The sequence below is a fragment of the Macaca nemestrina genome, chromosome 17 (genome assembly GCF_043159975.1).
Source record: "Macaca nemestrina isolate mMacNem1 chromosome 17, mMacNem.hap1, whole genome shotgun sequence".
Taxonomy (NCBI): Eukaryota; Metazoa; Chordata; class Mammalia; order Primates; family Cercopithecidae; genus Macaca; species Macaca nemestrina.
The window spans coordinates 48,938,753-48,964,180 of record NC_092141.1 but is presented as its reverse complement, the minus strand read 5'-3'; the positions used below and the strand labels follow the sequence as shown (position 1 = coordinate 48,964,180).

Sequence of the window (25,428 nt, the reverse complement as noted above, 5' to 3'; positions counted from 1 at the left end):
TTGCCTGAAAAACATGTAAAAAGCTTGTAATATTGAAAAATACATAGTAATTCTAGCTGGTTGACTATCAGTTTTTCATTTAAGTTTTTAGCATTTGGTCTTGCTTTTAGATTCTCACGTCCTTTATTATAGTTAAGAGAGAAAAATGCTTTGAAAATTGGTTTCTGCCTGTGTTGTATGTCAGTACATATAATAAGCATAATGGACATATTCTTCTCAGAATTATTAAATATAAGTGATTTTCTAAGACAAAAATACTGTTTAGAAATTATCTTTTATGTCTTTACATACTTTGTAACTCATCCTCAGTTATATAGAAAAATTGTGTCAGAAAAGAGGACATTCAAAAGAAAGAAAAGCACAAATATGGCTATATGTGCATTCCCATGCAGAAGAAAATTTGTAGCATATGATTGTTTACATTAAAAAATTTCTTTGAGAAAAGTAAATGCATGGAGGCTTAAAACTATGAGGAAAAAACCCAAATCTTAATGTTTCAACTAGTATCAAAAATCATATTTGATGTTTATAACAGGATATTAGAGTCACACTCTTGATTTGATCTTTTCGCTGAGTCAGTGTAATGGCACCATGTATTTGTTTCATTTTCCAACCCTGCTGGACCTGAGTTGCCTATATTCTCTCTAAATTATGCTTGCAAGCCAGTAAGCTCTTTTCTGTATTCATCTCTTTTAGTACTTTATCTAGTATAGCTCTTCAAAACCAATTTACATTTTGACTTGATCTGTTCTTTAAGTTCGTTAGGTACATTTTCTGCCTTGCAGATTATTTCTGGCAATGATTCCACAAAGTGTTTCTCCATTATATAGCATAGGTCATCATTTCCCAGTCTCTCATAAGTAGCTTCCTCATCATTTCTCTAGTGTCCTAGATTACTCCCCACCTACCATCTAGTCCCAGAGCAGAAGCCACATGTTTCAGGTTTTTGTTTTGGCAGCACCTCACTTTTGGTACTAATTTCTGTATTGGTTATTTTACTGTAATGAAACCATCCCCAAAACTTAGTGGCTTAAAAATAGCAGTTATGTATTCTCATTCGTGTAACTGGAGGTCAACTTGAGGTGGTGGAGGTGGGGAGTGGTTAGCCAGTTGATGCCATACTTTATGCTTTAAACTACAGATTAGGTAGAGATCTATTCCGTATTATTTCTCATTCTCCTTTGGCCAGTGGGCCAGTCTGGTCATATTCTTTTATTTATTTATTTATTTATTTATTTATTTATTTATTTTTATTTATTTTTTTTTTTGAGATAGGGTCTTGCTCTGTTGTCCAGGCCAGAGAGCAGTGGTGCGATTATAGCTCACTGCAGCTTCATACTCCTGGACTCAAGCAATTCTCCTGCCTCAGCCTCTTGAGTGTCTGGGACTATAGATGTGTGCCACCATGGCTTGCTGTTTTTTAAATTTTTTGTAGAGACAGGCTCTTGTTATGTTGCCAAGCTGGCCTTGAACTCTGTACCTCAAGTGATCCTCTCAACTCTGCCTCTCCAGTAGCTGGGATTACAGTTTTGAGCTACCACACCTGGCTTTCAGTTTTTCCCTTTAAATAAGCAATAGCAATGGTTCGTTCCTGAGTGGATAGTTCTCAAAGTTATTATTAACAGTCTCTTATCTTGATTTTGTGGTTATTTTAGATATATACCCTTTTTACTAAAGCAAATGTCTTTAGTCTTCATAATTCTTCAACCAATAATTATTCCAATAAGATTAACTTTTTTTTTTTTTTTTTTTAAAGATGGAGTCTCACTCTGTCTCCCAGGCTGGAGTGCAGTGGCGTGATCTCGGCTCACTGCAACCTCCGCCTCCCGAGTTCAGGCAGTTCTCCTGCCTCAGCCTTCCGAGTAGCTGGAACTATAGGCGCATGCCACCACACCCAGCTAATTTTTGTATTTTTCAGTAGAGATGGGGTTTCACCATACGGCACGGAGTAGTGTCGAACTCCTGACCTCGTGATCTGCCTGCCTCGGCGTCCCAAAGTGCTGGGATTACAGGAATGAGCCACTGCGCCTGGCCAAGATTAACATTTTAATCAGAGTTAGAAACAAGCTTATTTTTTTTTTTCTTCTATTATAAACTGTTGGTTAAATGCAATGTGGTATCTTGGATTGGATCCTGGAACACAGAAAGTACATAAGTAGAAAATCCAAATAAAGACTGGAGTTTGGTTAATAGTAGTGTATCATTGTTAATTGCTTGTTTGACAAATGTAGCATGATTATCTAAGATGTTCATTAACATTAGGGGAAATTGGGTGAAGGGTATATGGGAACTCCCTATGCTGTCTTTGCAACTTTTCTGTAAATTTAAAATTATTTCTTTTTTTTTTTTTTTTTTTTTTTTTTTTTTAAGACGGAGTCTCGCTCTGTCGCCCAGGCTGGAGTGCAGTGGCCGGATCTCAGCTCAATGCAAGCTCCGCCTCCTGGGTTCACGCCATTCTCCTGCCTCAGCCTCCCGAGTAGCTGGGACTACAGGCGCCCGCCACCTCGCCTGGCTAGTTTTTTGTATTTTTTTAGTAGAGACGGGGTTTCACTGGGTTAGCCAGGATGGTCTCGATCTCCTGACCTCGTGATCCGCCCGTCTCGGCCTCCCAAAGTGCTGAGATTACAGGCTTGAGCCACCGCGCCCGGCCTTAAAATTATTTCTTAATAAAACTTTATTAAATAAAAATAAAAATTGACGTGAGGAAATGTATAGTAATGACTGATTAATATATAGAATTTATAATTTATAAAAATTAAACTTTAATATAATTCAAGCAGAACAGAATGGTATTATAAACTAAAAAACCTTAAGGATTCCTGCTCATGTATCCAAGTCCCTTCCCCAGAAGTAACCAGGTTGGTTTTTTTTTTTTTTTAAACTTTGTTTTACTTCTGGTGGTTACTGTCATAATTCCAGAGATTTTTATACTGTCTCTGGGCCTTGATTTATCAACTTTCAACAATGTCACTGCTCTTTCTTTCTTTCTCTCTTTCTCTTTCTTTCTTTTTCTTTCTTTCCTTCCTTCCTTCCTTTCCTTCTTTCTTTCTTTCTTCCTTTTCTTTCCTTTTCCCTTTCCTTTTTCCTTTCCTTTTTCCTTTTCCTTTTCCCCTTCCCTCTTCCCTCTTCCCTGTTCCCTCTTCCCTCTTTCCTTTCCTTCCCTTTCCTTCCCTTCCCTTCCCTTCTCTTTCCTTTCCTTCCTTTCCCTTCCCTTCCCTTCCCTTCCCTTCCCTTCCCTTCCCTTCCCTTTCCTTCCCTTTCCTTCCCTTTCCTTCCCTTTTTCCTTCCCTTCCCTTCCCGTCCCGTCCCGTCCCGTCCCGTCCCGTCCCGTGCCGTCCCATCCCGTCCCGTCCCGTCCCACAGAGTCTTGCTCTGTTGCCCAGGCTGGGAATGCAGTGGCACAATCTTGGCTCACTTCAGTTTCTGCCTCCTGGGTTCAAGCAATTCTCTTGCCTCAGCCTCCTGAGTAGCTGGGACTACAGGTGCCTGCCACCACGCCTGGCTAATTTTTGTGTATTTAGTAGAGGCAGGGTTTCGCCATGTTGGCCAGGCTGGTTTCAAACTCCTGACCTCAAGTTATTCTCCCGCCTCAGCCTCCCAAAGTGCTGGGATTACAGGAATGAGCCACCATTCCCAGCCATTGTCACTGCTTTCTTAACAAGAACAGTAAGTTTTTTTGTTGTTGGTGGTTTTTTTTTTTAAGTTAAGTTTTTCTGTCAGTTATATTAATTTTTGTTTTATTTTTATTTACTTATTTATTTTATTTTTTTTGAGACAGAGTCTTACTCTGTCGCCCATGCTGGAATGCAGTGGTGCGATCTTAGCTCACTGCAGCCTCCACATCCTGGATTCAAGTGCCTCAGCCTCCCAAGTAGCTGGGATTATAGGCACCTGCCACGGCGCTTGGCTAATTTTTTGTATTTTTAGGGAGATGGAGGTTTCACCATTTTGGCCTTCCTGGTCTCGAACTCTTGGCCTCAAGTGATCCACCCACCTTCCAAGTGCTGGAATTATAGATGTGAGCCACTGTGCCCATCCTAAAAAAATTGTATTTCTATTTAAAGCATTTTTTAGACTAGTCACATGCAGTAGTGGAAAGGGGAAAGAGTAGAACAAGTTCTGTCTGCACTAACTGAACAGTCAATTGAGGTAACTCACTACCTTCAGACTAGCCTCTGTCAGTTACATTTGTAACTTGAATAACATGCTTAAATTTGTATTTCTTGTTCTATCAAGTTTAGACATTTTGTATCGACTCCATATGTATAAGATATAGAAATTCTTAGCTCTGTATTGCTTTTCACCTCTTTTCGACCATCTATTTTCCCACTTCTGTTAACTCTAGCATTACTTTTACTATAATTTTAATTCACTATGTTCTGCTTAACCAGAAGAAATTCAAGAGGGCTTATACATATATAAAACAGATTTTGAGTTGATTAATCATCATAGTTTAAAAAACTGGTTTTTAAAGATGAATTATTAAGATAAATGTGTGGAGAAGGAAGAAGAAGAGTTTATTCTTCTTAGTGTACAATCTTATCCTCTTATGGGCAATTTGACCCTTCTAAATTTTATCTTGGTGTCCTTGGGAACTTTTATTTTCCAACCTGTATACTCAGCCATACCTGAATTTCGTTAAGGTGTACTATTTTGCATATATTCTTGGTTCTAGGATGTTTTCAACTGTAAGACCCATTGTTGCTTTAAAGTAATGTTATTGGTTGGGAGGGGATTGCATTAAATGATTATTAGCCCCATTGAAAATTAATAAAGTGAGAAACATATTTGTATTTAGTTTCTTATATAGAGGGGAAAATAGGCAAAAATAAAAATTGAGTCACCATTAATTCTTTTGTCCGCCTTTATTTTCTTTATCCAAAGAAAACTTTTTTTCTTAAAGAAAAAAAAAAAAAAAAGCTGGGTACAGTGGCCCATGCCTGTAGTCTCAGCTGCTTTGGAGGCTGAGGTTAGAGGATCCCTTGAGCCCAGGAGTTACGAGCCAGCCTGGGCAATGCAGTGAGACCCTCTCTCTTTCTTTAAAAAAGAAAAAGAAAAAAATTGACCCTACTATTTTGGTAGCCTATCCCTTTCCAATAAACCTACTCTTCTACTTTAACTTATTGTTGTGGCTATATAATAATTCTATGTGTGAATGTACCTAACTCATTTAACTGGTTCCTCTATTTGCAGCCTTTTCTACTATAAACAGTGTTGTAAAGAACTTTTCTTATAGCTAAGTCTCTGCTCATATCCATGATTTTTTTCCTTCTGATGAAGTAGAATTTCTGGGCAAAATAGAGTATGAATTTTTGCATACTTCCTAATAAAGAAAAACAAGTTAACATTTTTGGCCACTAGCCATCACTAAGATATAACTTTTTCTTGTTTTTTAGTGAACACTTGTCCTGCTCCTTCACCTTTTTCTTGCATGGAGACAGCAATGTTTGTACCAGTGTGGAAATTAACCAACATCAACCTGTATACCTTCTCAGTGAAGAGCATATCACCCTTGCTCAACAGTCTAATAGCCCATTTCAAGGTAGATTATTATATTAGGTATTTGATGTTTTATTGAAAGATCCTTATTGAACTTCATAATTTTACATTTGGGGATTGATGGAATTCCCCCGATCTTTAGCCTAATGATGATTTTGATGTCATTTACTTTCTTCTCCCCCATTAGAGTGTTGCTACATTTTTAAATACAGGTATTACCAATAATTCTTGACCGTGAATGGTGAAGTAGTTTAAAGTGTTCTTTTAGATAGCATATTGGATTTATATGTGTTAACGTTTTCAAGGTTATCTTGTGCGTCAGGTCATATAAGCCATGTTTTGTTTGTTGTTTGTTTTTGTTTTTCGACATGGAGTTTCGCTCTGTTGCCCAGGCTGGAGTGCAGTGGCATGATCTCGGTTCACTGCAGCCTCCACTTCCCGGTTTCAAGCAATTCTGCCTCAGCCTCCTGCGTAGCTGGGATTGCAGGCGCGAGCCACCACGCTTGGTTAATGTTTGTATTTCTTAAGTAGAACTCGGTTTCATTGTGTTGGCCAGGCTGGTCTTGAACGCCTGACCTCAAGTGATCCACCTGCCTCGGCCTCCCAAAGTGCTGGGATTATAGGTGTGAGCCACCTTGCCTGGCCAAAGCCATGTGTAACATAGCTACAAACGGACTTTTGATACTATTTATACTATGAAAACAGTTGAATTCTAGAAGAAATATTTTATAAGCTTGCTGAATTGCTTTTAAGGCTTGGCAGTGTGTTCTTATTTTAACTTTAAACCTAATATTTGCTTTTTAAAGTTTACATGGCAGTACATTATAAATATTTAGATTTATATATCTATATTGTTTTTCCTCAGATAGCTTTTTCTTAGAATGCTTTTTCTCAGTGGGAGTCAAAGTAAATTGAAGGATACACAAATATTCCCAGCTTCTGTTAAAATTCTTAAGTGTTTGGGCAGACAATTTTTTTTCTTTTTTCTTTTTTTTTTTGAGATGAAGTCTCCCTCTGTTGCCCAGGCTAGAGTGCAGTGGTGCCATCTTGGCTCACTGCAGCCTCTGCCTCCCCAGTTCAAGCAATTCTCCTGCCTCAGCCTCCTGAGTAGCTGGGGTTGCAAGCATGTGCCACCACACCCAGCTAATTTTTTTGTATTTCATTAGAGACAGGGTTTCACCACGTTGACCAGGCTGGTCTTGAACTCCTGACCTCAGGTGATCCGCCCGCCTCAGCCTCCCAAAATGCTGGGATTACAGGCGTGAACCACTGCGCCCAGCCTGGGCAGACAAATTTTTAACAGTTTATGTAATAAACTCAGTGTTGTACTTTATCTTCACAATAACGAAGTATAATAAATTGATTTTTCTCTGGAATGGTTATTATTGGTTTCCTTTTCTTTTTTATAACTGCACGATCACTTGCCCCATTGTTCACTGTGTTCTTATTTGGTAAAACAGTCTTTAGTTACTTATTTGATGTCTGCTTTGGGTTTCTAGTTATCTTATGCCCATTTGGACTAAATGGCACTCTCACAGGACAGGCATTCAAGATGTCTGATTCAGCTACAAAAAAATTAATTGGTGAATGGAAACAGTTCTATCCTATCTCATGTTGCTTGAAGGAGATGTCTGAAGAAAAGCAGGAAGATATGGATTGGGAAGATGATTCTTTAGCTGCAGTAGAAGTTCTTGTTGGTATGTATGCTGAGTATTATTCCTAAGGGGAAAACGCATGATTGTATGTATTAGTTATATTTTGCTCAATAACAAGTCTAATAACTCAGTGGCTTTCAACACCAAAGATTTATTTCTTATTTCTTGCCCACATTACTTAAGGGCTGCATCTTAGCTGTGGCTTGGCTCCATGTATCTGCTCATTCTGTAACCTAGGTTAAATGAGTATCCCAGTAGCTAGGACATACTGTTCTTACGAGAACAGAAGAATAATAGGGACTGAACCAAACCATGTAAGTGTACTCAAAGCTTCTGCTGGGATATGGTATATGTTGCATCTGCTCACATTGCATTAGACAAAACTAGTTAAATGGCCAAGCCAAAGTCATTTGGGCAGGGAAATAGATTCTGTCTAGAGAGAAGCATGCTTAGAATGGGACAGTTAATTGTGAATTAATTAATATTTGAAGGCTGAAAAGTTGACAGCCTGTGTTATGTGATGTTTTAATGTTTCGTAAAACTAGCACTTCCAATAACTTAAGAGACAGAAAATGTAACTAAAGAATTTGTGACTTTGCATGCTCTGCCTGCCAAAAGGGTCAGATTGGTTTTTTTTATTATTTTTTTATTTTTTGAGACGGAGTCTCACTCTGTTGCCCAGGTTGGAGTGCAATAGCGCGGTCTTGGCTCACTGAAACCTCCTCCGCCTCCCAGGTTCAAGTGCTTCTCCTGCCTCAGCCTTGCTAGTAGCTGGGATTACAGGTGCACGCCACCATGCCCAGCTAATTTTTGTAATTTTAGTAGAGATGGAGTTTTGCCATGTTGGCCAGGCTGGTCTCAAGTTCCTGACCTCAAGGGATCCACCTACCTTGGCCTCCCAGAGTGCTGGGATTACTGGCATGAGTCACTGCGCCCAGCGCAAAAGGGTCAGATTTTTTCAGATTGGCTATATTCTCTATGTCTTCTCATTCAGGGACCCAGGTTAACAAAGTACTGGTATCCGGAACATGTTAATCTCATAGTAGAAGACAGAAGTGAGAGAAGCTGCCTGACCCTACAAGCACATTTAAAGCTCTGTTAGGATGTGGCTTATATCACATGCTTACATTCCAGAGCAAGTCACATAGCTTGACAATGGAGTGAAGACATATACTCTACCTCGGAGAGGCATGAGAGGAGGCATGGAGAAAATATAATCTAGCAGATAATTGGAATTAGAATCTACCGTATTGTATTTAAGGGAATCTAATGGTAATGTTATACATGAAGATCACCTCATTTCGTCTTTTATTTATTTATTTTTTTTGAGATGGAATCTCGCTTTGTCGCTGCCCAGGCTGGAGTGCAGTGGTGCGATCTCTGCTCACTGCAACCTCTACCTCCTGGGCTCAAGCAGTTCTCCTGCCTCACCCTCCCTAGTAGCTGGGATTACAGGTGCCCGCCACCATGCCCAGCTAAATTTTGTATTTTTAGTAGAGATGGGGTTTAGCCATGTTGGCCAGACCTCAAATGACCCACCCACCTCAGCCTTCCAGAGTGCCAGGATTACAGGTGTGAGCCACCGCTCCTGGCCTTTTTATTTTTTTCAATAAAAAGATTACCAGTGTTCACTTTTAATAAACACATTACCAGAGCAGTTGTGACAAAAACGGAAACAAAACACACACATTTTTTAGGCTTTTAAAATAGAGGCATATAGAAAAGTAAATAGAAAATGGTTTGTAATTCTAGTGTCCAGATTACCTTTGTTAAACTTTAAAATTGAAAAAGTAATACACATTAAGTTGGTCAGAGATGCAAACAAAGATTTAAAAAACGCATTTCTAGAAATCTAAAAAATTAAAAGGAAAGCTGCCTTTTTCCAGATCTCTCTCAGCAAAGGTAACCACCACTGGCAGCTTATTGTGGTTTATTATGGTTTCTTCTAAAAAAGAAAAGAAAAACTTATGCCAAAGAAGCTTATATTTATAAAAATGTATTTTTATTTGTACAGATGTGATACCTACTTTTCCATTATAGTACTTTTGAGTGTGACTGATTCACTAGTCACAAAGGTAATTGGTTTTCTTGTCCCATTTTTTTTCCTTTCAGCTGGTGTCCGAATGATCTACCCAGCATGCTTTGTTCTAGTCCCTCAGTCAGACATTCCTACTCCTAGCCCTGTGGGATCTACTCACTGTTCATCTTCTTGCTTGGGTGTCCACCAAGTGCCTGCTTCCACAAGAGATCCTGCTATGTCTTCAGTTACGCTTACACCACCTACATCTCCTGAGGAAGTCCAAACAGGTATAGTAGTAATTTGTCTCATCAGCTCTGGTAATCTGTTACTTTGTGTACAGTAAGTACTTAAGAAATAATTTATTTTGAAATAGTTTCAAACTTCTTGAGAAGTTACAAGCATAGTACAAGTAATTTCCTTAGCCAGATTTCTAAACTGTTGTTATTTACTCCTTCACCCTCTCTGTATATATGTACATTCATTATCATTGGTCTTTTTCTGAACCATTTGAGAACAAGCTACAGATGTGATGTCCCATCACTCCTGTGTACTCAGTGTATTTCCCAAAATTAAGGACACTCTCCTATACAACTGTTATTCAGTCCTCTTAGTCAGAAAATCAGTGTTGATACACTGCCATCCAGTTTGCATTCCCTGTTTTAGATATTTTGCTTTCTGTATTTAAAAGTAGCGTGCTTTTATTTTTAAAGATTTGTGTGTTTATAATTAAAATTTACTCCAACAGAGCAGCCCATTGCTGTGTTCTAATTCTTAGCACCTACGTCCTACAAAAATAAACCCAAGCTTTTATAGTAACTGTCAATACAGAATTAAGCATTTTAGCTATTAAAAACGGTTTAGTTACCAAGGTGCTTATTTTCAGCAAAATGCCCTGTCACTCAGAAGGACATATGCATATGCTAAAGTTCTGACCCATCGATTGATGCAACAGGTTTATATCCCTGCCCTCCCTCCATCTACCTTTAAAACAAAACACAGAAGAACTTTTTACAATGGAGGATAAACATACAGAAACACAGAAGAGCTTTTTACAATGGAGGGGAAATATGCTTATGCTCAGCTGACCTTACAAAAAAGACTGTCTGATTTCCAACTAAATGAGAACACCAAAGTGTTTGGCTAGAGTCCAGCAGTCATTGACTGACCCAGGTCAGAGGCTGGCAGGGACAGAAGGGCCAGAGTGCTGCCGCTGTAGGGGCTCATTCTGGGCTCCATACCCCACCTTGATGTGGAAGTCAGGCTCTGTGCAGCAGCTCCATGGCTGGTGTCCAGGGACCCTTCACACTACTCCTGAGTCCTTCCAGTCTACCCACCTCTGGCCAGCCCCCAACCTTGATGATGTCACTGGGCATCAGGGTAGTCTGGTTTGCTTATACAGCATGATCCATGGACACTTCCTTCCTCGCCCTCAGCCCACCTCCCTCCACACACCACCCTGTGCTGGCCCTGCCTGGCTCCTGAGAACCCCGCTCTTGGCACTGAGAGTGCTAGGTTACAGAGATATACTTGACTGCCACATTTGCCTAATGAGATCTGGTTCCAAAAAGTAGCATGCTTTTTGTCTCAAAATACAAATAATTTTACCAGATAGCTGGAGCAGCTTGTATCACAAATTAATAAAAAACCCAAATAATGTTACTTTAAACCTACCTTTATTCTCCTACAGCCTGTTTTTTTGTTTTGTTTTCAGTTGATCCTCAGTCTGCCCAGAAGTGGGTCAAATTTTCTTCAGTATCTGATGGCTTCAACTCCGATAGTACTAGCCACCATGGTGGGAAAATACCCAGAAAATTAGCAAATCATGTGGTGGATAGAGTTTGGCAAGAATGCAATATGAACAGAGCACAGAACAAGTGTGTATTTTCATTTATAAGTTCAAAAATTGCATGTTGATAATTACTTATAATTAGAAGATATCTAAAGTATAAACCGTCATTTATTTGATTTTTCTTTAACTCATAACGTTGATCTTTAAAATTAATTTTAATGCTACATTGAGGTTTAATGGAAAATTTTATAAATTCTAAAGAATTTTGTAACTTTAAATCTTAGGAGGAAGTATTCTGCTTCATCAGGTGGTCTGTGCGAAGAAGTGACAGCTGCTAAAGTGGCATCCTGGGACTTTGTTGAAGCCACACAAAGAACAAATTGCAGTTGTTTGAGGTAGATTATTTCCTGATCAATTGATGCCTATGTGTGATAGTTTCTTATGCCACTGAATGCTTATGCCCACTTTATTTGAGATAGCTTACATGAACATGATATTAGGATTTTTTTCAAAAGAAAATTCAAGAAAAAGATTTCAGGAATTTGAAGCTGATTATAGAAATACATGTAGATATAATCCTTCAGTTCATTCACTGTTACCAGAGGCGGACTCTGAAAGTTTTGTTTCCTAGTGGCTAAATAAAATACTATTTTATATGGGGCTATGGTATATATAGCATCTATAAGATATAAAAGGCATATAAGTCTCGTGAGAAAAGCATTCCTTCCTCAATGGCACTGCCTGAGAAATTTCTCCCAAAAGTTCTTTCTTTTTTAAAAAATAAAGAGACAGGGTCTTGGTTTGTTGCCCAGGCTGGAGTAATCATGGCTCTCTGCAGCCTCAAACTCCTGGCCTCAGGCGATCCTCCTACCCCAGCCTCCCAAATAGATAGGATTACAGGCTTGTGCCACCACATCTGGCTAATTAAAAGAAAAAAAAAATTTGTGGAGAGGGGATCTTGGTATATTGTCCAGACTGGTTTTGAACTTCTAGCCTCAAAACAATCCTCCCCTTGGTTTTCCAAAGTGCTAGGATTACAGGTGTGAGCCACCATACCTGGCCTACAGTCTTTTTTTTTTTTTTTTTTTTTGAGATGGAGTCTTGCTCTTTCTCCTGGGCTGGAGTGCAGTGACGCGATCTCAGCTCACTGCAAGCTCCACCTCCCAGGTTCACGCCATTCTCCTGCCTCAGCCACCATAAAGTAGGAGTAGTTGGGACTACAGGCACACGCCACCATGCCCAGCTAATTTTTTTTAATTATTATTCTTAATGTATTTTTAGTAGAGACAGGGTTTCACTGTGTCAGCCAGGATGGTCTGGATCTCCTGACCTCATGATACAATCTTTTTTTAATAGCAAATACAGCGTTGGGTTTTGAAGAGTACATTCTTTTCTTTTCTTTTTTTTTTAAGCTTTTATTTTTGGTTCAGGGTTACGTGTGCAGGTTTGTGAAATAGGTAAACTCATGTCACAGGGATTTGCTGTGTAGATTATTTTGTCACTCAGATACTAAGCCTAGTACCCAGTAGTTACTTTTTCTGCTCCTGTCCCTCCTCCCAGCCTCTACCCTGAAGTAGACCCCAGTGTCTGTTGGACCCTTCTTGCTGTCCATGAGTTATCATCATTTAGCTACCACTTATAGGTGAGAACAGGCAGTAGTTGGCTTTCTGTTCCTGTGCTAAGGATGATGACCTCCAGCTTCATCCATGTTCCTGCAGATGACATGATCTCGTTCTTTTTTATGGCTGCACAGTATTCCATGGTGTGTACGTACCACATTTTCTTTATCCAGTCTGTCATTGATGGGCACTTAACGTTGATTCTGCGTCTTTGCTGTTGTGAATAGTGCTGCAGTGAACATTTGTGTATATGTGTCTTTGTGGTAGAATGAGTTATATTCCCTGGTTATATAACCAGTAATGGGATTGCTGGGTCAGATGGTAGTTGTAGCTCTTTGAGGAATCACCACACTGCTTTCCACAATGGTTGAACTGTTTTCACTCCCACCAACAGTGTATAAATGTTCCCTTCTCAATCTCGCCAGCGTCTGTTACTTTTTGACTTTTTAATAATAGCCATTCTGACTGGTGTGAGATGTTATCTCATTATGGTTTTGATTTGCATTTCTCTAATGATCGGTGATGTTGAGCTTTTTTACATATGCATGTTGGCTGCACATATGTCTTCTTTTGAAAAGTGTTCATGGCCGGGCGCGGTGGCTCAAGCCTGTAATCCCAGCACTTTGGGAGGCCGAGACGGGCAGATCACGAGGTCGGGAGATCGAGACCATCCTGGCTAACATGGTGAAACCCCGTCTCTACTAAAAAGTACAAAAAACTAGCCGGGCGAGGTGGCGGGCGCCTGTAGTCCCAGCTACTGGGGAGGCTGAGGCAGGAGAATGGCGTAAACCCGGGAGGTGGAGCTTGCAGTGAGCTGAGATCCGGCCACTGCACTCCAGCCTGGGCAGCAGAGCGAGACTCCGTCTCCAAAAAAAAAAAAAAAAAAAAAAGAAAAGTGTTCATGTCCTTTGCCCACTTTTTAATAGGATTATTTTTTCTTATAAATTTAAGTTTTTTTAGATACTGGATATTAGACATTTGTCAGCACAGTCTGCAAAACTTTTCTCCTGTTATGTAGGTTATCTGTTTAGTCTGTTGATAATTTCTGTTGCTCTGCAACTGCTCTTTAGTTTAATTAGATCCCATTTGTCAATTTTTGCTTTTGTTGTGATTGCTTTTGCCATCTTTGTCATGAAATTTTTGCCCATTTCTGTGTCCAGAATGGTATTGTCTGGGTTGTCTTCCAGGGTTTTTACAGTTTTGGGTTTTACATTTAAGTCTTTAATTCATCTTGAGTTGATGTTTGTGTATTGTGTAAGGAAGTGGTTTGGTTTCAGTCATCTGCATATGACTAGCCAGTTATACCAGTACCATTTATTGAATAGGGAGTCCTTTCCTCATTGCTTGTTTTTGTGAGTTTTGTCAAAGATCAGATGGTTGTGGCAGTGCATCCTTGTTTCTGGGCTCTCTATTCTGTTTCATTGGTCTCTGTGTCTGTTTTAGTATCAGTACCATGCTGTTTTGGTAACTGTAGTCCTGTAGTACCATTTAAGCAAGGTAACATGATGCCTCCAGCATTCTTCTTTTTGCTTAGGATTGCCTTGGCTATTTGGGCTGTTTTTGGATTTCATACAAATTTTAAAATAGTTTTTCCTAGTTCTGTGAAGAATGTCATTGGTAGTTTGATAACATTGAATCCAAATTGCTTTGGGCAGTATGGCCATTTGAAGGATATTGATTCTTTCTATCCATGAGCATGGAATGTTTTTCTGTTTTTTTGCATCATTTCTGGTTTCTTTGAGCAGTGTTTTGTAATTCTCATTGTAGAGCTCTTTAACCCCTCTGATTAACTGTATTCCCAGTTACTTTACTCTTTTTGTGGCAGATGTGAATGGGATTGCATTTCTGATTTGGCTCTCAGCTTGGTTGTTGTTAGTATATAGGGATGCTAGTGATTTTTGTACAGTGATTTTGTATCCTGAAATTTTACTGAAGTTGTCTATCAGTTGAAGGAGCTTTTGGGCTGAGACTGGGGTTTTCCAGGTTTAGAATCATGTTGTCTGTCAACAGGGATAGTTTCGCTTCCTTCCTTTCTATTTGAATGCCCTTTATTTTTTTCTCCCTGATTCTTCTGGCCAGGACTTCCACTACTATTATGAATAGGAGTGAGAGGGGGCATTCTTATCTTGTGCCACTTTTCAAGGGAAATGCTTCCAGCTACAATCTTTTTTTTTAAATGGTAAATACAGTGCTGGGTTTTGTGGAGTTATTTCTGATAACATTCTTTGGGCAGCTATAAGTGAAATGTTGAAGTAAGATTCAGAAAATAGGATTCTATAAGGGAAAAACTTAAAAGGGAGCAGAACTGTCAAAGCATGACAAAACCATCAAGCTTTCCAATGGACTATATTGGTTGAATGATTAGTAGAAGAATAGATGAATGTGGAATTCTTTAGAAATGTATTTAGTTTATATATTAAGGCTTTATGATAAGATTTGGTTATGAGAAGTTTTAAAATTATGTTGCCTAGAGTTTATGATTTTATCCTGCAGATTAAACATAGATCATAGGCTTTTGCAGTCAAGTAAACAATAATGGTCTTGACATCCCTAGTCAGAACTTGTGATGGAATAGATGGTCACCTGTCTTTCTCATGGAAGTGAACCAAAGAAATGGAGTGCCTGCAGGTTAGGGCCAAGGTTTTTCTACATTTGTGCTGTTGGTTTGAATATATAATAACAGAGTCTCTCACATGTGCTGTTATGTTTTTGCATAAATTGAATATTCTTATATTGCATAAGAATTCTTACTTTGCATTTATTGAATAATTCTCTTTGGATTAAAGAATATGTAATTTTTTAAAGTCTGGCAACTTTGTTGAAAATTTACCTCTGTTAGATTGGAATAAAAACAAAGATATATTTAGCTATTGTTTAGCAGTTTAAAATAGCTAAAAAACCACACCTAAACTTGAACATAATTTGTATAAGAATGAGGGTCAGCAAAGGGTAATGAATTGGCCATGTTTGGCCCACTGCCTATTTTGTATGGCCTGTAAGCTGAAAATGATTTTTTTTTATTTGTTTGAGACGATGTCTCGCAGACGGGAGTGCAGTGGCGTGATCTGAGCTCACTACACCCTCGCCTCCCGGGTTCAAGCAGTTCTCCTGCCTCAGCCTCCCGAATAGCCAGGACTACAGGCATGGGCCACCACGCCTGGCTAATTTTTTGTATTTTTTAGTGGAGATGGGGTTTCACCATGTTGGCCCATCTGGTCTCAAACTGCTGACCTCAGGTGATCCATCTGCCTTGGCCTCCCAAAGTATTGGGATTACAGGTTTAAGCCACCATGCCTGGGCCAACTGAAAATGATTTTTACATTTTTTTAAAAGTTGAAAAAAATAAAGAATGTTTTATGGTATGGGAAGGTTGTGTGAAATTCAGATTTCAGTACTGATAAATGGATTTATTAGAACACAGCCACGTTCATTTATTTACATATTGTCTGTGGTCGCTTTTGCCCCACAGTGGCAGAGTTGAGTAGTTGTGACACAGACTGGCCCCCAGGGGATAAAATATTTACTCTCTGGTTCCCTACAGAAAAAGTTTGCTAATCCGTGGTCTAAGACCAAAAGAATGCTTAAATGAAATTAGGCTTTTCCAGAACTACCATTCGACCGAGCAATCCTATTACTGGATATATATACCCAGAGGAATATAAAGCATTCTGTCATAAAGACACATGCATGGGAATGTTCATTGCAGCACTGTTCACAATAGCAAAGACGTGGAATCAACCTAAGTGCTCATCAATGACAGATTGGATAAATAAAATGTGCATGTACACCATGGAATGCTGTGCAGCCATAAAAAAGAATGAGATCATGTCTTCTGCAGAAATATGAATGGAGCTGGAGGTCATTTTCCTTAGAAAACTAATGCAGAAACTGAAAATTAAATATTGCATGTTCTCACTTATAAGTGGGAGCTAAATGAGAATACATGGACACACAGAGGAGAACAACAGACACTGGGGTCCAGTGGAGGCTGGGAGGAGGGAGAGGAGCAGAAAAAATAACTGTTGGATACTAGGCCTTTAATACCTGTGTAATGAAATAATCTGTAAACAAAGCCCCATGACATGAGTTTACCTGTATAACAAACCATCGCATTTACCCCTGAACCTAAAATAAAAGTTAAGAAAAAAATAAATTAGGATTTTCTTTCTCACTATTGGAATTTTTATCAAACAATTCTTTTTTAGTTCCTAAACTAGACTTTTTTATTCTTTTTGAAAAGATGTGGATTTTAAGTATTTTGTCTAAAATGGTTTTAGAGGAAGGCATTAAAAAAATGCATGTTGGCAACATAAGTTTAAATTTTTGGTCTTTAAGCTGAACTTTTATTTTTAAAAAGTTATTTTCTTTTGTCCAGGCACAGTGGCTCATGCCCGTAATCCCAGCACTTTGGGATGCTGAGGCGAGTGGATCACTTGAGGTCAGGAATTCAAGACCAGCTTGGCCAACATGGTGAAATACCATCTTTACTAAAAATACAAAAATTAGCCGGTCATGGTGGTGCACGCCTGTAATCCCAGGTACTCAGGAGGCTGAGGCAGGAGAATCTCTTGAACCTGGAAGGCAGAGGTTGCAGTGAGCCAAGATGGCGCCACTGCACTTCAGTGTTGGCTGCAAAGCGAGACTCCGTCTCAAAAAAAAAAAAAAAAGTTATTTTAAAAAATATTTTCAGAAATTCCTCACAGGCATATAGAGATTTAATATGCCAAAATTTTATATAGTTGATGCGTGTGACTTGCTTTGGTTAGTTTGCTCCTTTAGTAAATACAGCATTTCTAATCATTTACTTAGAAAAAAATTACTATTACATTTTGTACTTTAGGTTCTTTGCCCACTACAAATCTAGCTTATTTCTTAAGTGAAGGTAAGACAGATAGATAGTGAGCTACTACGTGTGTATCCTCTTTGCCATGGAATATAGGAGGTTGGGGCATACATTGATAACTGACTCTGTTAATCGGCCTCTAGCTCGCTCTCAAATCCATTTCTGCTTTTTCTCTGTTCTGTTCTGTATTGCAGGAAATTAAATTTCCTAGACTCCTTTGCTTTCTGGAGTTGGCTAATAGGAGGCACTAACAGAAGATTGGAGGGTGAGAGGAGGGAAGAAGCCAGGGTCTTTCCCCAGTCCCTTTTTGAGCCAACTCCAGCAACAGCTCCCTTGTGTCCTATTAACACAGCCCCTTCTCATGGTCCCAGTTACTACTGAGCAGATCCTGCTATGGTTCTAGCACCATCCTGAGCTTCCGGGATATGGTGAGACTACATCATCTTATTGTCCTTTCAGTGCTAGAAGTCATAGAAGCTCCCTGCTGTTACTAGTCTCTGGGTTGCCTCACTTTCCTCTGTTTTGTATAACCAGTTCTGTATAGTGAATTTCTTCTGTGTGAAAGATAGGCCTGGACCCTGCCTGATAACACTGGCTTCTCTTAAAAATGATTTAGGAAGAAAAAAAATTCGTAGCTGTACAGACAATTTACATGAATATAAATTATTTTAAGAAATTTAAAGTATGTGAAAAAAGCCTAAGTTCCCCTTGACCATCCTTTCTCTCCCCCAGGCGTACTCACTCTCTCTAGAAGTGGCTAGTTGCCAATTAGATACTATTTCTCCATACTTAATTTTATGTATTCTCCTCTCAACACATAAATATTATTATTTTTTTAGAGACTAGCTGTGTCGCCCAGGCTGGAGTGCAGTGATGAAATCATGGCTCATTATAGCCTCAAACTCCTGGGCTCAAATGATCCTCCTGCCTCAGTCTCCCAGCTAGCTAGAACTACAGGTGTGTGCCACAATGCTTGGATAATTTTTAAATATTTTGTAGAGACGGGGTCATGCTATGTTGTCCAGGCTGGTCTTGAACTCCTGGGCTCAAGCGATCTTCCTGCCTCAGCCTCCCAAAGTGCTGAGATTACCGGCATGAGCCACCATGCCTGGCCTCACATAAGTATTATTCTGATGTATTTTTCACAGCAAATTCTTTTCACTTAATGTGCCTCAGATCTTTCCATATTAGTTACTTATAGCTCTGCTTCATTGTTTAAAAATTTTCCTGGGGCTGGGTGTGGTGGCTCATGCCTGTAGTCCCAGCAGTTTGGGAGGCCAAGGGAGAAGGATTACTTGAGGCCAGGAGTTCGAGACTAGCGTGGACAATGTAGTGATACTCTCTTTTTTAAAAAGAAAAATGAAAAAAGAATGTTATTAATATTACACTGGATGGAAGTATCATAGTTTATATAATCATTCTGGATTTGATGGACATACAGTTTGTTTCCATAGGTGTTTTTTGCTTGTGCTTACTTTAAAAAAACGTAATACTGCTCTAACTATCAGTTATCTATTAGGTTTTTTCGAATACTTACTGTGTGACAGAAGGTGTCCTAGCCTCAGAATACACTAGCTAACAAAAGGCGACAGGGCTGCTTAAGTACGTGTGACATCAAAAAAGATTCTACTGATTTTACTCACACTTTTTGCATGTAGAAAATGTTGGTTTTTCTTGTGATTTCACTGATCTGAAGACTATCCTCACAATTATTTTTTACCATTATAATAAGTGAGAAGCATAAAATTGTTGCATTTTTCATTAGCAAGATTGAATAGCACACATTTACTGATACTAGACTTTAGTGTGGTGGAATGTTCATAGAAAAACTGCACATAGAAAGCAGGCTGCTAAGTAAAAAGCAATACATTAAATTTTACATGTTAACATTAAAGTACTGCATGCCTAACATCAATAGGAAAGAATAAAAGGATTACTCTGTTGGTTTGTGCTTTGAGGACAATTTCATTTTTTTTTTTTACAAAGATTACTCAATGTGGTTGTGTTCTAGCATGAAATTCAATTGTTCGGCCGGGTGCAGTGGTTCATGCCTGTAATCCCAGCACTTTGGGATGCCAAGGCAGGTGGATCACAAGGTGAGGAGATGAGAACCATCCTGGCTAACACAGTGAAACCCCGTCTCTACTAAAAATACAAAAAATTAGCCAGGCTTGGTGGTGGGCGCCTGTAGTCCCAGCTACTCAGGAGGCTGAGGCAGGAGAATGGCATGAACCCGGGAGGCGGAACTTGGAGTGAGCCGAGGTTGTGCCACTGCACTCCAGCCTGGGTGACAGAGCAAGACTCCGTCTCAAAAAAAAAAAAAAAAAAAAAAAATTCAGTTGTTCTCTCTAAAGAAACTAGCTTTTAGAAAGAGGTCTGTATAGAAGAAAAAGGCTTTTAATGTTGTCAAAAATTTAGAGAACCGCTGCTATTAGTATATAACCCCAGTTAATAGTTTCTTACTCATAATAGCTGGGTAAGTGAATGTATGGCCATTTACTTTTCACATCCCTTGTATACTTGGGACATAACTAAATAGTTCACCTCAGATGAATGGAGATCCTGTTTCTCCTACTGCCTTGCATAAAATAGACTAATTCTCAAACTTTTTCGTCTCAGAACTTATTTAGTCTTAAAAAGTTGTTGAAGACTGCAAAGTACATTTATTACATCTATTTATATTTTAGAGAAATTTTAAAGCACCACTTATTAAAAATAACATTAATCTCAGTGCATATTAACATGAATAAAATAGACATCCACTATATTTTCCAAAACACTAGCAAAAAAACTGATTGAGTGGCATTGTTCTACAGTTGTGCAAGACTCTTTAATATTGAGTGTAGTAAGATAGTTGAATTCTTACATCTGCTTCTGCATTCAGCATATTGCTGGATATTGTCTTGGTTGAAGTATATGAAGAAAATCCAGCCTCATATAGTTATGCAATTGGAGAAGGGAAGAGAGTATTTTAATAACTTTTTCAGATAATTGTGGATTTTCTTCTTTGGTACTACACCAAAAATTGACAAGTGGTAGTTTCTTAAAGGTTAGTTGCAATGTGACATCTAAAGCCCTGTCAGTAGTTGTACTTCACTAATAACTGAATGGATCTTTCGATTTTGTAACATCATGCATTGGTCATTTGAAAAATATCAGTTCACTGGGTTATACAGATCTGAATGTTGGCGCATTTTGTTGTATATACTCATCTCCAAATATCCGTGGAAGATCGATGTTCTGGAACCCTCACAGATAACAAAATTTATGGATGCTCAAGTCCTTTATATAAAATGAGTTAGTATTCATATAACCCATATACATCCTTCAGTATTCCTTTTTTTTTTTTTTTTTTTTTTTTTTTTTTTTTTTTTTTAAAGACAAAGTCTTCCTCTGTTGCCCAGGCTGGAGTGCAGTGGTGTGATCTTGGCTTACTGCAACCTGCCCCTCCCTGGCTCAAGCGATTCTCGTGCCTCAGCCTCCCAAGTAGCTGGGACTATAGGCATGCGCCACCACGCCCAGCTAAATTTTTGTGTGTGTGTATTTTTAATAGAGATGGGGTTTCACCAGGTTGGCCAGGCTGGTCTTGAACTCCTGGCCTCAAGTGATCCACCCACCTCAGCCTCCCAAAGTGTTGGGATTACAGGCATGAGCCACTGTACCTGGCCCTTCAGTATAGTGTAAATAATCTCTAGTTTGTTTATAATACCTAATACAATGTGTTACATAAAGAGTTATACCGTATTGTTTTTACAATTTATATTGTTTTTTATTGTTGTACTGTTAACTTTTCATTTTTGAAAAATAATATTTTTCATCTCTGGTTAGTTGAATTTGAGGATGTGGAATTCAACCAATACAGTGTATCAAAATATTTCATTCATTAATATTACCAGTGACCTCATCTGAAAAGTATTTGTTAGAAAGCTGTCAAGCTCACTGTGTCAGATACAGTTTTCCAAAATTCTAAATCTTGCAGTGGTACCAACTGTATTAGCAGAAGTATTGTTTAGCAGTCCAGCTCAAAATGATCAGTTCTTCCTTAAATGACGAACTCATTTTGTTCATGTTTGATAACCTAATAAACAAATCTGCCAAATGGCCAAATATGGATAATCTTAGTTTATCTACCAGTCAACTAGTTTCAGCTTGTAACTCAAACAATTGTACAAGTGCTTTTCCTCAAAATAGCCATTGTACTTCAAATCTATAACAGAAATACTTTATATGTACTTCCTGTTTCTTTATACAGAGTGTAAAAAGATGGTATAAGTACTGAGATTATTAAAAATTATTTGTGCTGTCTTCATGAAGGACATTCTTAAGTGATACTATCATAAAAAACAGCATACTGAATGTGTGGTGGTGGAGAAAGCAGTGGCTACTACTGCTAGTACAGTTGGTATCACTCCCTTGATTCATGTTCAGTTGCTAGAAGTTTTGCTGCCTATTGTTTTTGAACCATCTTTGTAAATTTCAACATAATAAAAAAAGGCAGATAGTGTCTTGGTGCTATTGTGGAAATAGTTTTGAACCCCTGAAGCCCCTGAAAAGGAGGGTTCATGGACCATACTTTGAATTTAGTAGACAGTCAAATATTTGCATAATTGATAAGTTAATGATACTGTTGTTTTTTTCCTTTTTATATTCTTTTTTTTCAGTTTCTTCTCTTGATTTAGAAGTTTGGTGTTCTGTTTTTATTCTTTTGTTAATTGAATTAATCCTTTATTGTACCTGCTTTCCTTAAAGTCTACAGTTAGAGTCTATGTTCTTTTTATGGAATGAACAAGAACCTTGGAATACTTTAATCTTGCTCCTCACATCTTTCATGCTTTTTTTTTTTTTTTTTTTTTTTTTTAGCATTTTAGTTCTCTGTTTTGTTATTAGAAAATTCAAACATGGATAAAAATAAGCGAATTGGGCAATGAATTCCTACTTATCAACCATTCGTATTCACTTACTGTGTTTGCTTCAACTACACCTTTTCTCTTGCTGAAGATCTTTAAAATTTGTTTAATTTACTTTATTATTTGTTTATTATTTTATATATATATATTTTTTTTTTTTTTTGAGGCAGAGTTTCATTCTGTCACCCAGGCTGGAGTGCAGTGGCGCTATCTTGGCTCACTTGCAACCTCCATCTCCTGGGTTCAAGTGATTCTTCTGCCTCACCCTCCTGAGTAGTTGGGATTAAAGGCGCCCGCCACCACAACCAGCTAATTTTTTGTATTTTTAGTAGAGACGGGGTTTCACCGTGTTGTCCAGGCTGGTCTAGAACCCCCGGCCTCCGGTGATCTGTTCACCTTGGCCTCCCAAAGTGCTGGGATTACAGGCATGAGCCACCATGCCCAGCCCAATATATTTTATTGAATTTGATTTATCTAACATATTATTTTGACATACAGTAATTGTGATGAAACATTAGTGAGATATTTAACATTCCTTTATTTTATAACATGTCTTGGAAAATTGGTATTTTACATCTATAGCACATCTCAAGTTAGACTAGCCACTTGTCAAGTGTCTAATGACTGCATGTAACTTGTGGCTACCGTTATTGGATAGTGCAGCTTTAGAAATTAGGTAGAAATAGGACTGAAGGGCTGGAAGATACAGAAAAGATGAATTTCTATTCAATATTAAGAATTTACCTTCTAGCAGTTGGAGCTGTGTGATGAGGGGGGTGCATCTCCTTATGCAGTAATATGGTCCTTATCATTGAAAGTATTCCAAAAAAACCCATTCAAGCCAATGGAGTGGCTCTTGCCTGTAAACCCAGCTACTTGGGAGGCTGTAGTGAGCTCTAATCATGGTACTGTGTTCCAGCCTGGGCAACAGCGTGAGGAAAAAAAAAAGAGAAGGGATTATTCATACATTGGGTAGAACCTGCTGGGTTTTTTGGTTTTTGTTTTTTTGTTTTGTTTTGTTTTTTGGTTTTGGTTTTTTGTGTTTTGGACAAATTTCTGTGTTTTAAAAAAAAATGCTCTTTTACAAAGTTCAGGCCGGGTGAGTGGCTCATGCCCATAATCCCAGCACTTTGGGAGGCCAAAGCGGGTGTATCACTTGAGGTCAGGAGTTTGAGACCAGCGTGGCCAACATGGCAAAACCTCGTCTCTACTAAAAAAAAAAAATATATATATATATATATATATATGTATAATTAGACTGATGTGGTGGCAGGTGCCTGTAATCCCAGCTACCTGGGAGGCCGAGGTGGGGGAATCACTTAAACCTGGGAGGCAGAGGTTACAATGAGTGGAGATCATGCCGCTGCACTCCAGCCTGGGCAACAGAGCAGGACTCTCAAAATTTAAATAAATAAAATGAAAAGTTCAAACAATACACAATTAAATTTTAACAGGTTCCCCTCTTATGTATGTAGGTCTGCCTGTTGCTTTCTTTCACACAAAGGTAATCATGCTGTATTTCTGCAACTTTTGTTTTGATAAACAACCTGAATGTTTAAAAAGTTCATAATACTGCATTTTATAGATATATAATACTTTATTTGGCAAATTTCTATGCTGTGCTCTTGATAAAGATTTTTAAAGCAAATCTTAAATATTACTTTTTTGCAGTGCTTCAGTATGTAACTCTAAAAAATACGAGTATCTTCTTACATTAATATAATTCTACCCTCATACCTAATGTTATACCTTGTCCAGATTTTCTCAGAAATGTCTTTTTGTAGGTAGTTTATTTGACTAGGATTCAAACAAGGAGTAAACATTTGGTTGTTATGTTTTCTGAATCTCTCCTTTTAGTTATCTCCTGTTCCCTTTTCATGACATTGACTTGGTTGGTAAAACTAGGTCAGTTCTCCCTATAGAGTGCTCCATATTCTGGATTTTTCATTTTACTTGTCATGTAATTTTACTTCTTTTAGTGTAATTTAATTTCTTCCTTTTTCCTTTGCATTTCTGTAAATGGAAGGTAGCTGTAGAGCTGAGCTATCCAATACTAGCTGTGTTAGTAACTACTGTTGGCTATTTAAATTTACAGTAATTGGATTTAAATACAATTAAAAATTCAGTTCCTCAGCTGGGTGCAGTGGTTCATGCCTGCAATCCCAGCACTTTGGAAGGCTCTCTTGAGTCCAGGAATTTGAGGTTACAGTGTGCTATGATTGTACTGCATTCCAGCCTCAGTGGCAGAACAAGATCTTGTCTCTTAAAAAAAAAAAATTTAGTTCCTCAGTTACACTAGCCACAATTCAAGTGCTCAAGAGCCATATACAGGCTGGGTGCAGTGGCTCATGCCTGTAATCCCAGCATTTTGGGAGGCCGAGGTAGGTGGATCATTTGAGGTCAGGAGTTCAAGACCAGCCTGACCAACATGGTGAAACCCCATCTCTACTAAAAATACAAAAATCAGCCCAGTGTGGTGGTGGGCACCTGAAATCCCAGCTACTTGGGAGACTGAGGCAGGAGAATAGCTTGAACCCAGGAGGCAGAGGTTGCAGTGAGCCAAGAGCATGCTACTGCACTCTAGCCTGGGTGACAGAGCGGGACTGTGTCTCAAAATATATATGTATATACACACATAAAAACATATACAGAACTTCCCATCATCATAGATAGAAAGTTCTGGATAGCACTCAGTGCTGGCCTGGGGGCTTGATTACTTGATTAGACTCAACTTCAACATTTTTAGCAAGAGTACTTCATAGATGGTGGCTGTGTTGCTTTTTATTGCGTTATATCAGAGAGACACAGTAGCTGGTTGTCCCATGTCTAGTAATGTTAAGATTGATTAGGTGGGGATCAGCCTTACCCTTTCATTGTATAGTTTTTTTGTTTGTTTGTTTGTTTGGTTGGGGGTGGGACACAGTCTCACTATGTCACCCAGGCTGGAGTGCAGTGGCGTGATCTCAGCTTGTTGCAACCTCCATCTCCTGGGCTGAAGCGATTCTCCTGCCTCAGCCTCCTGAGTAGCTGGGATTACAGGTGCCTGCCACCAAGCCTGGCTAATTTTTGTATTTTTAGTAGAGACAGGGTTTCACC

At 38.7% G+C, this 25,428-nt stretch overlaps 1 protein-coding gene across 1 annotated transcript in view; it reads left to right on the top strand.

Annotated features, from left to right (window-relative positions):
• Positions 1-25,428, top strand: part of LOC105476916 (mediator complex subunit 13) — a 127,197-nt gene that overhangs the window by 27,888 nt on the left and 73,881 nt on the right. Inside the window, exons 4-8 of the mRNA XM_071082831.1 lie at positions 5,397-5,542; positions 6,999-7,196; positions 9,267-9,461; positions 10,886-11,048; positions 11,248-11,358. Coding sequence (XP_070938932.1) covers positions 5,397-5,542; positions 6,999-7,196; positions 9,267-9,461; positions 10,886-11,048; positions 11,248-11,358 — 813 coding nt within the window. The remainder of the gene's footprint in view (positions 1-5,396; positions 5,543-6,998; positions 7,197-9,266; positions 9,462-10,885; positions 11,049-11,247; positions 11,359-25,428) is intronic.